The 14323-nt window shown below is 41.4% G+C and overlaps 1 protein-coding gene across 1 annotated transcript in view; it reads right to left on the reverse strand.

The window, feature by feature from the left end:
- GRAP (GRB2-related adaptor protein) overlaps positions 1-13908 on the reverse strand; it is a 29317-nt gene extending 15409 nt beyond the window's left edge. Inside the window, 3 exon segments of the mRNA XM_006903638.1 lie at positions 11719-11768; positions 11770-11817; positions 13903-13908. Coding sequence (XP_006903700.1) covers positions 11719-11768; positions 11770-11817; positions 13903-13908 — 104 coding nt within the window.
- Positions 13909-14323: the final 415 nt, after the last annotated feature.

Consider the following 14323-nt stretch of genomic DNA (forward strand, 5'->3'; position numbering starts at 1 on the left):
TTGAGAGGAGGTGCTGGGGGACACGGAGAGCGCACCCCTGGGTAGAGGGAAGCCTGGAAGCCGTGGACCGGCGGAAGTCACCTCAGATAATAGTGAAGAGGCATATTGCAGGTACAGAGGAAAAGTCGTCGGGAGGAGGTGCTGGGGGGACTCGGAGAGTGCGCCCCTGGGTAGAGGGGAAGCCTGGAAGCCTGCGGCCCTTGGACCATGAAGGAAGACATAATCTACACAGGAGTTCTACAGGACACATCACCTTCCCTTGGAGACGGTACAACTAAACTTAAGAGACACTGGTCAAAAGAAAAAAAAATGTCAGCAGTTGACATGTTCGGAATCACAGAAGCCAAGAAAGCTTCAGATACAAGCTTTCAGATCATGAGTTGGACAATGGAAAATATTTTCTGAAGGGACTTGGCAGATGTGAAGTGTTATCCTGGTGGAGGGTGGAGCTGGGAAGTAAGTGGGTCAAGGCACTGGGCTAAGGGTGGGGTCAACACTGCAACTAATGCTTAACTCCATAATGAGGGATTTATCTTTCACTGCTCCACAAATTTCTTGTCTGTCAGATACTTCTCTAAATCTGAACATTCAGATTAAGACAGACTAGGAAGAAGGATTGGCCACCCACTTCAGGCCTCTGAAAACCTATATCTCTGATTAGGAATAGATGGTATACCAATTGACGTATTTCAACTAACAGATGCTGCCCTGGATGTGCTCACGAAGTTGTGCCATGGAGGTCAACCACTTGGCCAACTGACTGGAAGAGATCTATATTTGTTCCCATTCCAAAGAAGGGTGATCCAACAGAGTGTGGAAATTATAGAACAATATCATTGGTTTCACATGTAAGCAAGATTTTGCTGAAGATTATCCAAAAATGACTGGGACAGCACATCAGCAGAGAACTGCCAGAAGTCCAGGATGCATTTAGAAGGGGTAGTGGTACTAGGGATATTGTAGCTAATGTTAGATGGATCTTAGCTGAAAGCAGGGAATACCAGAGGAAGGTCTATCTATGTTTCATTGATTATGCAAAGGCGTTTGACTGTGTGGATCATAAGAAACTGTGGCTGTCTCTGAGAAGAATGGGAATGCCAAAACACTTGATCGTGCTAAGGCAAAACCTATACTTGGACCAAGAGGCAGTCGTCAGAACAAAGCGAGGAAACACTGCATGGTTCAAAATTGGGAAGAGTGTACGTCAGGGATGTGTCCTGTCTTCATACACTTTCAACCTGTATGCAGAACAGATTATCCGGGAGGCTGGGCTTTATGAGGAGAACAATCTGCGATATGCCGATGACACAACCCTGCTTGCTGAAATGGAGGAGGACCTGAAGCGCTTGCTGCACAGGGTTCAAGGACTGCAGCCTTCAATATGGATTGAGGCTAAATAGAAAGAAGACAAAGATTCTCACCACTGGGCCAATTGGCAGCCTCAGGATGGATGGTGAAGAGATTGAGATTGTTCACAGCTTTAGTTTGCTTGGCTCCACAATCAACACTCTTGGCACCAGCAGTCAGGAAATTAAAAGACGCATTGCGATGGGAAAGTTTGCTGTTAGGGACCTCTCTAAACTACTGAAGAGCAGTGGTGTCACTCTGGAGACTAAGGTGTGCCTGATATAGGCCATGGTCTTTGCAATCACTTGTTATGCATCAGAGAGTTGGACAGTGACTAGGGAGGATAGAAAGAGAATTGATACCTTTGAGCTGTGGTGCTGGAAAAGAGTTCTGAATATGCCATGGGCTGCTAGGAGAATAAACAAGTTCAGCCTGGAGAGGGTTAAACCAAGCTGCTCCTTGGAGGCAAGGACTCTGAGGCTTCCTCTGACATACTTTGGACGTGTTGCAAGGACGGACCAGTCCTTGGAGAAGGACATCATGCTTGGTAGGGTGGACGGACAGCACAGGAGGGGAAGACCCTCTATGAGGTGGATTGATTCAGTGACTGGGGTAATAGGGGTTGGTGTGTCAGAGACAGTGAGATTCACACAAGACAGAGCAGGGTTTAGGGTTGTTGTCCAGAGGATCGCTATGAGTCACAAGTGACTCAACGGCACATAACAACAACAATCTCTGATTAGATTTATCCCTAAATATTTTATCTTTTGAGTGGTTATTGTAAATGGCATTGTTTTCCTCATTTTTTCTTTATAGTTATCTTTGTTAATGTAGAGAAACCTCAGTGATTTTTGTGTGTTGGTCTTATAATCTGCTGACTAGATTCAGTAACTGGTTAATATACTTGTTGAGTTTACTTCTGAAATAGCTTGTCTCTGGAAACTTTATGAACTTGGAGAAATGATGCAAGTTATACAATTGTGCAGGTCTTTTGTTCATAGGGTCGCTACGAGTCATCTACAACTCCATGGCACTTAAAAACAGCAACACCAAAAATGCCAACATAGAGAGAGCTCTGTGGGCCTGGTGGGTAGAAAGGTATGCTACAAAGTCAAAAGTAGGTGATTTTAATCTGTGGTCCTCAGGCCTAGTTTTAATTGTTTTTGGTCAAACATTCTTCTAACTAGTATAACACTAGTCTGTCCATTTGCTGTACAGAGGTAACTCGTGGTTGCTGTGATGCTAAACACTGTGACACTGATATTTAAATGCGATAATGGTTACCCAAGGTGGACAGTGTTTGGTGGAGCTTCCCAATTAACACAAGCTTGGAAACAGGAGTGGCATCTACTTCTGATATAACTTGCCTCTATGAACTTGGATGAAAGTTATACAAGTTTTTAGGCCTTTTGTTCATAGGGTCTCTATGAGTCGTCTACGACCCGACAGCACATAACAACAATAACAAGAAGTCCCTTATCTGACATGTCATTACCAAATATTCTTTCCCAGTCTGTAGCTTTCCTTTTTATCCTATTGGAGAAGTTTTGGGGGGTTTTTTTAGTGTGTATAGGTGTTGTAAACTGAATGCAGAAAGGAAGCAGGGACAAGAGGAAATGAATTCTGAAAAAGAGTAAGGCTGAGGCAGAGGTTCTCTCACAGCTTGTTGTTGTTATGTGCCATCGAGTTGCTTGTGTTAGCACTGCCAAAAGGTCCCCTTCTCCATCTTCCTATGGTATTTATTTAGTTTAAGCCAATCCTTTAAAAAAGTCAATCTCCAGAGACTATATTTTCTTAATACTTAAGAGTTGCCAACATAATAATGGGTAAGCTTAATCTTTAAACTAAGACCAAAGTTCAGACATGGCATCCCCTCTGGTGGGAGGCTGGGAGGGCATTCAGTATCTCCTCCAGGGGGCTAGGGGGAATTCTCTGTTTGCAGAGGATGCTCAGTCGTGCCTGAACTCTGATCTCAGCTGCAGCCCAGCTATTACTATGCCAAGCTATCCACATTTCTCCACCGCCCCAGTTAATTAGGCATCACTTAGTCATTAAGGTAATTATAGCTTCTCTTCCTTTTCCCAGTATTCTATTTTTTCTTTGCATTTTCTGTCCTTGATATAAAAACACAAAAATAAGAATTATAAGACAAAACATGATTATAGAAGAACTTACAAAAATTTTAACATCATCAAAGGGATTAGAGATTCCTTCACTTATTTCTTCCAGAAAAATCAATATTACTAAATTTTCTCAATTGTTCATTAACAGTATCATGAATTTGAGCTTGTAACTTTAAAGTCGCAAATGACTCGACAGCACATAAGAACAACAACAACAACTTTAATATCTCATCAGTTAAATTACCATGATTCATATGTTTGCTAACTTTATCCCAATGCCATTCAGTATTATTCCATACAACAGGGTCACATAAAATTGAGTAGTATTCCAGTCACATTTTAACTTCAGTTTTCTCTGTAAATTAGTGATATGATCACCTATCATAACTACTGACTGTTCTATATCAGTTAATTGAGAATTGATTTCGGAATCTATTTGTCTTTGAGATGACCATAATTTTTTTGAATCACTATGCCTTGGAGAGGGACATCAAGCTTGGGAGGGTGGAGGGACGGCGCAGGAGGGGAAGACCCTCTATGAGATGGATTGATTTGGTGACTGGGGTAATTGGGATGGGTGTGTCAGAGGCAGTGCGGTTTGCGCAGGATAGAGCAGGGTTTAGGGTTGTTGTGCACAGGGTCGCTATGAGTCGCAAACGACTCGATGGCACATAACAACAACAACAACAACAACATGCCATTGTTTGACATAATCTACTGTTTGAACAATTGGATGCAGAGCAACTCCCTAAAACAGCAGCAATTAATGTTCAAATAAACCTCTTGCTTCTTTTTAATAACTGATTCTCAATATGCTCCAAAAGTATCATCTCAGGAGATGACTGCCCTTTTCAACCCAAATTAACAGGAAGCCATAATAAAAGTCTATGGCCACTTTTGGCTTATCTCGGAGTTTCACGTTTCTGGATGGCGTTTCTGTTCTTGTAGAAATATAATCAAATCCTCAACCCTAATTAATGACAAATTGCTTTTTCCATATCAAAACAGTGGACAAGAAGGCTGCTGGAGCTACCAAGGTCACCAAGTCTGCTCAGAAAGCTCAGAAGGCTAAATGAATATTGCCCATAACACCAGCCAGGGGCCTTTTCACAGTGCTAAGCTGTGAGAGAACCTCTCCCTCAGCCTTCCTCTTTTTCAGAATTCATTTCCTTGTGTCCATGCTTCCCTTCTGTGTCTGGTTTACAACACATAGGGATTTGATTCTTAGAAGGTGGCATTCATCTATTTTATCCTCTCCTGGTTGTAGGTTGTCAAGATTCTTGGAAGACGGTTCATGTGGATTAGGGCTTCTAGAATTCTTCCAAGCTTTCCTCTGATGAAGTTTATAGTCCTTCATTTTAGTCCTAGGTCCTTGATCCACTTTGAGTTGAGTTTTGTTTATGGTGTGAGGTGTGGATCTTGCTTGAGTTTTCTGGGATGGTTTTCCAATTTTGCCAACACCATTTGTTGAAAAAGCTGTCATTTCCCCACTTAACTGATTTTACCTCCTTGTAAAAAATCAGTTGACCATAGGTAGATAGGCTGATTTCTGGGTTCTCAATTCTATCCCATTGAGCTATGTGTCTGTCATTGTACCAGTACCACACTGTCTTGATTACCACGGCAGTGTAGTAGGATTTGAAATCAGGGAGTGAGATGCCTCCTACCTTGCTTCTCTCTCTTCCCCCCCCCCCATTGTCTATGTAATGTGAGGATCACAGCAAACTATGGCTGACTCTGAGAAGAATGGGAATCCCAGAGCATTTGATTGTGCTTATGAGAAACCTATACTTGGATGAAGAGACAGTTGTCAGAACAGAGCAAGGAGACACTACATGGTTCAAAATCAAGAAGGGGGTCCACCAGGGATGTATTCTATCTCCATACCTTTTCAATCTGTATGCAGAACATATTATGTGGCATCAGGATTGGTAGAAGAGTCATCAACAACCTGGTTATACAGATGGCACAACCCTGCTCGCTGAAACTGAGGAGGACTTGCAGCACTTGCTGCAGACAGTCAAGGACTGCAGCCTTTAATATGGATTGAAGCTCAACATCAAGAAAACAAAGATTCTCACCACACAGTCAACACTCTTGGTACCAACAGCCAGGAAATCAAGAGACAAATTGCATTGGGAAAGTCAGCTGTCAGAGACCTCTCAAGAGTACTGAAGAGCAATGACATTAGGCTGGAGACTAAGGTGCACCTGATCTGGGCTCTAGTCTTTGCAATTAAGTGCTATGCATTAGAGAGTTAGACAGTGACTAGGGATGATAAAAAGAGAAGCCTTTGAGCTGTGGTGCTGAAGAAGAGTGTTGAATATACCATGGACTGTTAGGAGAACAAACAGGTTTGTCCTGGAGAGGATGAAGTCGGAATGCTCCTTAGAGTCAAGAATTCTGAAGCTTCATATGACATACTTTGGGCATGTTGCAAGGAGGGAGCTTGTCCTTGGAGAGGGACATCATGTTTGGGAGAGTGGAGGGACGGCGCAGGAGAGGAAGACCCTCGGTGAGATGGATCGATTCTGTGATTGGGGTGGTGGGAGTTAGTGTATCAGAGATGGTGAGGTTGGTGCGGGTTAGAGCAGGGTTTAGCACTCTTGTACATATAGGGTCGCTATGAGTTACAAGCGACTAGATGGCACGTAACAACAACAACTAGTTTATTTACAAAATTCAAATACAAATTTGAACACATTCTTTCAATTTCTCTCACCCCCCCCCATCAAATTGTACAACCCAATGATTAATCCCCTCTGCCCCCTGCACATCCACATCCCTCTTCTTCCAGCCTCTCCCACCCCTCCTGGATCCTTTTACTTATTCTACAATAATGGTCTTATACAATGTTTATCCTTGTGGGACTGAGCATAATGCTCTCCAGTCCCTCCCAAACTAGATAAAAATATACAAAGTTATTGCTCCTGTGTGCTGCATAGGATTCCATTGTGTGAATGTACCATAATTTCTCAATCCATTCATTTGTGGTTGGACATTTGGATTGTTTCCATATTCTTGCGATGGTGAACAATGCTGGTATGAACACTGGTGTACAAATCTCAGTTTATGCCTTAGTTCTCATATTCTGAGTATATTCCAAGTAGTGGAATAGCTGGGTCATATGGAATTTCTATGTTCAGCTTTTTGAGGAAGTGCCAAAATGCCTTCCAGAATGGTTGCACCATTTTACAATCCTACCAACAATGTATAAGAGTTCATTTCTTGCCACATCCTCTCCAACATCTATTACTTGCTGCCCTGTTAAACTTTGCCACTCTTACTGGAGTAGGATGGTACCTCATTGTGATTTTGATTTGCATCTCTCTTATTTCCAGTGATTTTGAACATTTCTTCATGTGTCTGATTGCCATTTGAATATCATCCTCTGAAAATTCTTTCCATGTCTTTTGCCCATTTTGTAATTGGGTCATCAGTCTTTTTCTTATGGAGGCCCAGGAGTATTTTGTAACCTTTGGTTATAAGACTCTTGTGCAAGATGGAATTACCAAATGTTTGTTCCCAGTCTGTAGGTTGTCTTATCACCCTATTGGGAAAAGTTTTTGATGTGCATAGAGATTTCATCTTTAGAAGGTCCCATGCATAAATTTTATCCTCTTCAGATTTGGCAGTCTCTTTATACCTTGGACTAGCTCTTCTAAGCTTGATCCCAGTTTGTCTCTTAAGGACATGATGGTTTGGGGCTTTACTCCGAGGTATCTGATCTATTTTGAGTTAATTTTTTTTTTGTATGGTGGGAAATGTGGATCCTGTTTCAGCTTTCTGCAGGTGGAAGTCCAGTTTTGCCAGCACCATTTGTTGAAAAGGTTAGCATTTCCCCAATTGATAGCTTTGATTTCTTTGTTGAATATCAGTTGACTGTAGATAGTTGGGTCTATTTCTGGGTTCTCAATTCTGTTCCATTGGTCAATGTGCCTGTCATTGTACCAGTACCATGCTATTTTGGTTAACTCTGCTGTGTAGTAGCTTTTGAGGTCAGGGAGTACTATGCCTCCAACCTTTCACTTTTGTTTCTCAAAAGTGTTTTGCTTATTTGGAGTCTCTTGTCTTTCCAAATAAATTTTATAATTTCTCTTTCAATTTCCTTGGAAAATAAACTTGGTATCTGGATTGGAATTGCATTGAACACGTAGATTGCTTTTGGTAGGATTGTCATTTTCGTCATATTGAGTCTTCCTATCCATGAACAGGGCATATTTTTCCATTTCTTAAGGTCTTTTATTGTGTCTTTCAGAAATGCTCTATAGTTTTCTTTGTATAGGTCTCTTGTATCTCTAGTTATATTCACTCTCAAGTACCTCAATTTGTGGTTGGCTATTGTAAATGGTATTGCTTTCTTTATTTCTGTCTCTGAGTTGTCTGTTACTGTAGAGGAATCTTATTGATTTTTGGATATTGATTTTATATCCTGCCACTGTACTAAATTGTCCTATTAAAAGGTTTTTTTTGTTCTTTTGGCATTGGGGTTTTCTGTGTACATTATAATAGCATCTGTATATAGTGACAGTTTAACCATTTCTTTGCCAATCTGGATGTCTTTTATTTCCTTCTCTTGTCGTATTGCCCTAGCAAGCACTTCCAATACACTATTGTAAAGAAGTGGTGACAGTGGGCATCCTTGTCTGGTCCCTGTTAGCAAGGAAAAGGTTTTTAGTCTTCCTCCATTGACAATGATGTTGCCTCTTGGTTTTGCATATATACTTTTCTCTATGTTGAGGAAATTCCCTTCTATTCCAGTTTTGCTGAGTGTCTTTATCAGGAAGTGTTGTTGGATTTTGTCAAATGCCTTTTCTGCATCAATTGCTAAGATTATATGGTTCTTGTCATTTACTTTGTTAATGTAGTGAATTACACTGATTGTTTTTCTTACGTTGAAACATCCCTGCATACTTGTTATGAATCCTGCTTGGTCATGGTGAATTATTTTTTTTTATGTGCTTTTGGATTCTATTGGCTAGGATTTTTTAAAGAATTTTTGCATTTATGTTCATCAGAGATATTGGTCTGTAGTTTTCTTTCTTGGTAGTATCTTTGCCTGGTTTGAATATAAGGGTAATGCTTGCTTCCTAGAATGATTCTGAAAGTGTTCCTTTTTTAATTTTTTGAAATAATTTAACAGATAATTTAATTTAATTCACAGATAACTCAATTAAGAAATGACAGAGGTGACATCACAACAGAACCAGAGGTAATTAAATCAATAATGGGAGGGGGGCAAGAACAGTTTAAAAGCGATATATGATTAGGTATTATGGTTATGACAAGAGTACAGAATGAAGGTTGCATAATGGAGTATATGGGGGAAGGGGGATTGTATACCAATGAAAGAATTTTTCTTTTACTTTTCAAAGAGAAGAGCAAACTGGGGTTTGGGGGTGGGGAGAGGTTTGCAGGGAGAAAAATACAAAAATGGATGTATGGAAATCCAAAATCTCTGTAAATATTCATTAAAATTAATAAAATAAAATTAAAAAAAGAATACCATGAAAAGCTATTCTCTGATAAATTAGAAGAAAATCCTAGAGAAAATAAACAAATTCCTTTAAATGTATCCCTTGCACAGACTGACAAGGGCAGCAGATATAGATCACTTGAATAGACCCATCACAAGAGAATAAATTGAAAAGGTCATAAAAAGACTACCCCATAAGAAAAGCCCTGGACCAAATGGCTTCACAGCTGAATTCTACCAAACATTCAGAGAGAATTTAGCACCCATTCTACTTGTTTCTCTTTATAAGCAGTGCTTTGCTTGTTGGGAGTCTCTTTCTATTCCAAATGAAATTGAAAATTGCCTTTCCCATCTCATTGAAGAACAGTATTGGTATTTGTATTGGGATTACATTGAATTTGTAGATTGCATTTAGTAGAATTGTCATTTTCACAATATTAAGTCTTCTTATCCAAGGGCAAGGTATATTCTTCCATTACTCCAGGTCTCTCTTTGTTTCTTGTAGTAATGTTTTGTAATTTTCTTTGAATAGGTCCTTTGTGTTTCTAGTTAGATTTACTCCCAAGTATTTAATCTTGTGATTAGCTCTTGTGATGTGTATTGTTTTTCTTAACTTTCATTCTGTATTCTCTTTATCACTGTAGAGAAATACAGACACATTAAGAAATGTTCAAAATCCCTAGCTCAAAGAGAGGTTCAAATCAATAAAACTATGAGCTATCATCTCACCCCAGTAAGAATAACAAAATTCAACAGAGCAGCAAACAATAAATGAGGGTGAAGTTGTGGAGAAACTGGAACCCTTATTCACTTTTAGTGGGAGTGTAAAATGGTACCACCACTATGGAAAGCAGTATGGTGTTTTCTTAAAAAAATGGGAAATAGAAATACCATTTGATCCAGCAATTCCACTACTGGGAATATACCCTAAAGAAACCAGAACTTCCATCCAAACAGATATATGCACACCAATGTTAACTGCTGCTTTGTTACAATAACAAAGAGAGGGAAACAACCCAAGTGCTCATCAACAAACAAGTGCATAGAGAAGTTGTGATATATTCACACAATGGAATACTACGCAGCACTGAAAAAGAAGGAACTAATGAAATACTATACAAAATGGGTAACTCTGGAGGACATTATGCTGAGTGAAGTATCTCAGTCACAAAATGACAAATGCCATTGTTGTAAAACAGGCCTGACATGGGGGTTGGAGAGGAACTAAAAATAGAGGAGATAAATAATGTACACTGCATTGAAACAGATGAAGGAAAGAACCGCTTAAAAGGAATATATGGTTAAGTATTATTTGCATGACAACAGTCCAGAATAAGAACTGTATAATAAAGTGGACTGGAGTGGGGGTGGGAAATTGTACAACAATGAAATAATTTTTTTCTCAATGAGAAAAGTGAATTGGTGGGGCAGGGGCAGGGAGGAAAATAAGCAACAATGAATGAATGGAAATCCAAGTTTCTATAAACTTTCATTAAAATCTCAATTAAAAAAAATTTCACTCCTTAACACCTCTCCTGAGAACTTTTTCCTTGTTATTCACCTGAACACTAATCATCTCAATATTCCATATTCTTTATGTCTAATCTCTCCATCAGAATAGGGATACTCTGACCCTGGTGTGGCTCTAGCTCAGAGAGTCTACAGGCAGTGTCTAGATGTGGATTGCCTAGCATAGTGATAGCCGGGTCACAGCTGAAATCAGAGTTCAGGAAGGACTGAATGTCCTCTGCAAACAGACAATTCCTCCCATCCCACAGGAAGATACTGGATGCCTTCTGCAAACAGAAGTTTCCTTCCAGCCTCCCACCAGAAGGGATGCTGTGTCTGAACTTTGGTCCTAGTTTAAAGATTAAGCTTACCCATTGTTATGTTGGCAAAACTTAAGTATAAGGAAAATATAGCCTCCTGAGATGGGAATCTGTTATTATTGGCTTAAACTAAATAACAACCATAGGGAGATTAAGAAAGGGGCCTTTTCATAGCTCTAAGCTGTAAGAGGACCTCTGCCTCACCTTTCTCTTTTTCAGAATTCATTTCCTTGTGTCCTGGCTTTCTTTCTGTGTCCGGTTAACATCTAGAGAATGGTTGAGTAAGCATCTATGTTTGGAAGCTGTCTGAGCCATACTTTAAGCATAACCAGTTTCTTTTTAGTAGATTTCTTGCCTAGGTAGGCTTTTCTGGGACTGAATTTGTCCTACTCAAAGTGTTGGATTCCACCAGCCAAGAATCTGGTCCTGGGATCTAGTCAGCGGGTCCCATGCTGTGGAATTCTTGGCCCTAGACTCACTTTGTATTCTAAAAGAGTGGCCTCACACTTTTCTTTCTGATGTCCAGTTTCCCCTTCCATCTCAAAAGCAGGAGTCATAGGGTCTACATTCTGCTCATTTCCAACCCTATCTTCACTGCCTTCTTCCCCACCTGCCAAAGGAGGTGCAATGGAATCTTCCACCGTTTGCACAGATTGGATCTGCAGCTGTCCTTCATCATAGGTAGGAAAACTGAGGAACAGCTCAAGTAGCGTCTTTCCTTAAGCCATACAGGTGCCAGCTCAGAGCTTGGATCTTACTCTTTTCCAACGCCCTCCTGGACATTCTCCTAGTGGTCAGGGTATTGCTAGGTAAAGTGGCTTCTTTATGCGCAGAAGCATGACTGGAGGAGTAGAAGGATGGGGGCGTTCATGCACCAGAGGTATACAGCAATGCCAGAACCTCGTTGCAGCTCAGCCCAGCCTTCAGAGCTGGGGACACTTACGGATGAGGTTTGACACGGATGTAGTTCTTGGGAATAAAACCTTCAGCACACCCGAAGCTCAGCCTTATGCCAGTTCTGGTCATCCTTCATGTGCAGGATCTGTGGGTGGAAAGGCGTAGCTATTAGTCACCAAGTAGGAATGGTTGCCCTCTTTCCACTTGTCCAACCCTTGTACTGTGGAGGAGGCCTTGTCACCTCTACCCAGAGAAGAGCTGGAGGCTCAGGTAGAAACTTCCCAGTCACCACATGACTGGGTCCCCTGTTCTATTCAGTATTGGGTCAGGATACCCTAATCCTAGCATGTTCACATCTTCTTAGGGAAGGACAGGCATAGACATAGAGCAGTTGAGTGTAACCTCCCTGCCAGACCTCTAGCTATTTGAAGGGATTTGAGGATAAGATCTGGGACCCTCCATTCCTTGCCCATGCCTTCAGCATGGAGGGCCTACAGAATACATTGGATTTCCTTTGGGAGAGTCAGTCATCTCTAAGAAGGTCAGGAGCCCAAACTACTCTTAGTTTCTGGTGGGGGCTTACTTATGGTCATGTGTATTGAAATAGTTGTTTTGAGTTAAAGAGACAGTGATGTAATTGAGAAATTTCAGCACCAAAGAGTAAATCTCTTTCTTACTCATTGCTTTTAAGTCGAAACCAATTAATAGATGACCCGGCTTACAAGAGGCTTACAAGGCTTACAAGGCTGTAAATTTCACAAGAGGGGACTGATCACCTTTCTCCCACAGAGCCACCAGTGGATTTGAACCACCAGAGAGGCACTGCCTGTGGGTAAGCAGAACAACTTTGTCATCAGATCTCCCCCAGGACATTCTGAATTCTATGTCATCAAATTCCACTTTACAAATGAAGAAACTAAGGCCCGGGGAAGAGGCCTATTTTAAAAACTAAAGAAAGGTTTACAGCAGTTATAACACCCTCCCCCACTCCCAGCCTTTCTACCTCTTATCCTTCTCTGTTTGGACATTTATATACATCTTATTTAGTTATTATTCTAGTTTTACAATAATTGTCTTATGCAGTATTTGTCCTTACAAGACTGAATTAGTTCACTCAGCATAATGTTTTCTGGCATTTCACGGGCTGTACAGTATTTTTTTAAATCATTGCTTCTGAGTACTTCATACTATTCCATCATGTGAATGAATGTATCATCATTTCTCAATCTGTTCGTTTGTTGATGGATATTTGGGCTGTTTCCATGTTGTTGCTATTGTGAATAACATTGCTATGAGCATTGATGTACACATTTCAATTTGTGTCTCAGTTCTATTTTCCTTGGGCAGTTGATCCTAGTAGTGAATTTTAAAGGCAGCTTGGAAAAACAAAGCAAAGTATTATAATGAAATGTGCAAAGAGCTGGAGTCAGAAAATCAGGAGGAACACATTCGCTCAGCATTTAAGTTAAAGGAACTGAAGAACAATTCAAGTCTCTAGTTGTTGTACTTAAAGGCACTATGGGCAGAATAATGAATACGTCAGGAAGCATCAAAAGAAGATGGAGGGAGAAACAAAAATGAAGTTGGAGGCATAACACTCCCTGACCTCAAAACCTACTACACAGCAGTAGTAACCAAAACAGCATGGTACAATGACAGGCAAATCGACCAGTGGAACAGAATTGAGAACCCAGAAATAGACCCAGCTACCAATGGTCAACTGATATTCAACAAGGAAATCAAAGCTATCAAATGGGGAAATGATAGCCTCTTCAACAAATGGTGCTGGCAAAACTGGACTTCCAAGCCCTGACAGACCAGCAGCCCTGACAGACTGGCAGCCCTGTGGGACCAGCAACCCTGACAGACTGGTAGCCTTGATGGACCGGCAGCCCTGATGGACCACCTGTCCTGAATAATGAGACACTTCAGAAAAATCAACAGCTAGAGGATGCAGACAGAGAGTATTGCTACACAGCATAGAGCAGTGTGACACAGGTGGAGAACAACTCAGGCAGTCTGATGTGCTGAGGATGGATGACTTGGCAGCTTAACATCTGTGAACAGTCTGGCAGCACTGAACCTTCAGCGGCACCCAAGACCCACCTCATCATCCCCTGGTGGTGGTGCCCCAGCCCCGTGCCCCCGAGCCCCTAACCCCACCACAACCCTGCTCCCCTGGCGGTGCCCCAGGGCCACTACAGAGTCATCTTGCCACACAGAGACTGACCAACATGGCGAGCCTTGGACAGTAGGATTTTGAATCAGAACTTTTGTTGGAACAATTTGTTTCGGTGCTACAGGAACACAAAGCCACACCATGGATCCAGCCACAACCCAGAGCCACAAGTTGAGCTGCTGTGGGACTGATCTGGCCAGTAGGATTCTGACTGGGTTATTTGGGCACTGCCGATTGCCTGAGAGAGCACCCAAAGGTGAGCTCACTGATCAGAATTTGGCTTAGCTCTCTTGGACCATGACTTCCCAGGAACGAGCTGGCCATTGGTAATTTCTTGGAACTTTTGTGAACACTGCAGACCAGCCAGAGGTTGGTAGAAATTTGATTTTGACTTTTCGGGTCCCATTGCAGGGCCCACTGTATTAGGGCACCTGTGTAAGTGCCACTGGGCAGGGACCACTAAATGAAAACC

Source organism: Elephantulus edwardii, unplaced genomic scaffold (assembly GCF_000299155.1).
Source record: "Elephantulus edwardii isolate Elephantulus edwardi_28Jun2011 unplaced genomic scaffold, EleEdw1.0 scaffold00314, whole genome shotgun sequence".
Taxonomy (NCBI): Eukaryota; Metazoa; Chordata; class Mammalia; order Macroscelidea; family Macroscelididae; genus Elephantulus; species Elephantulus edwardii.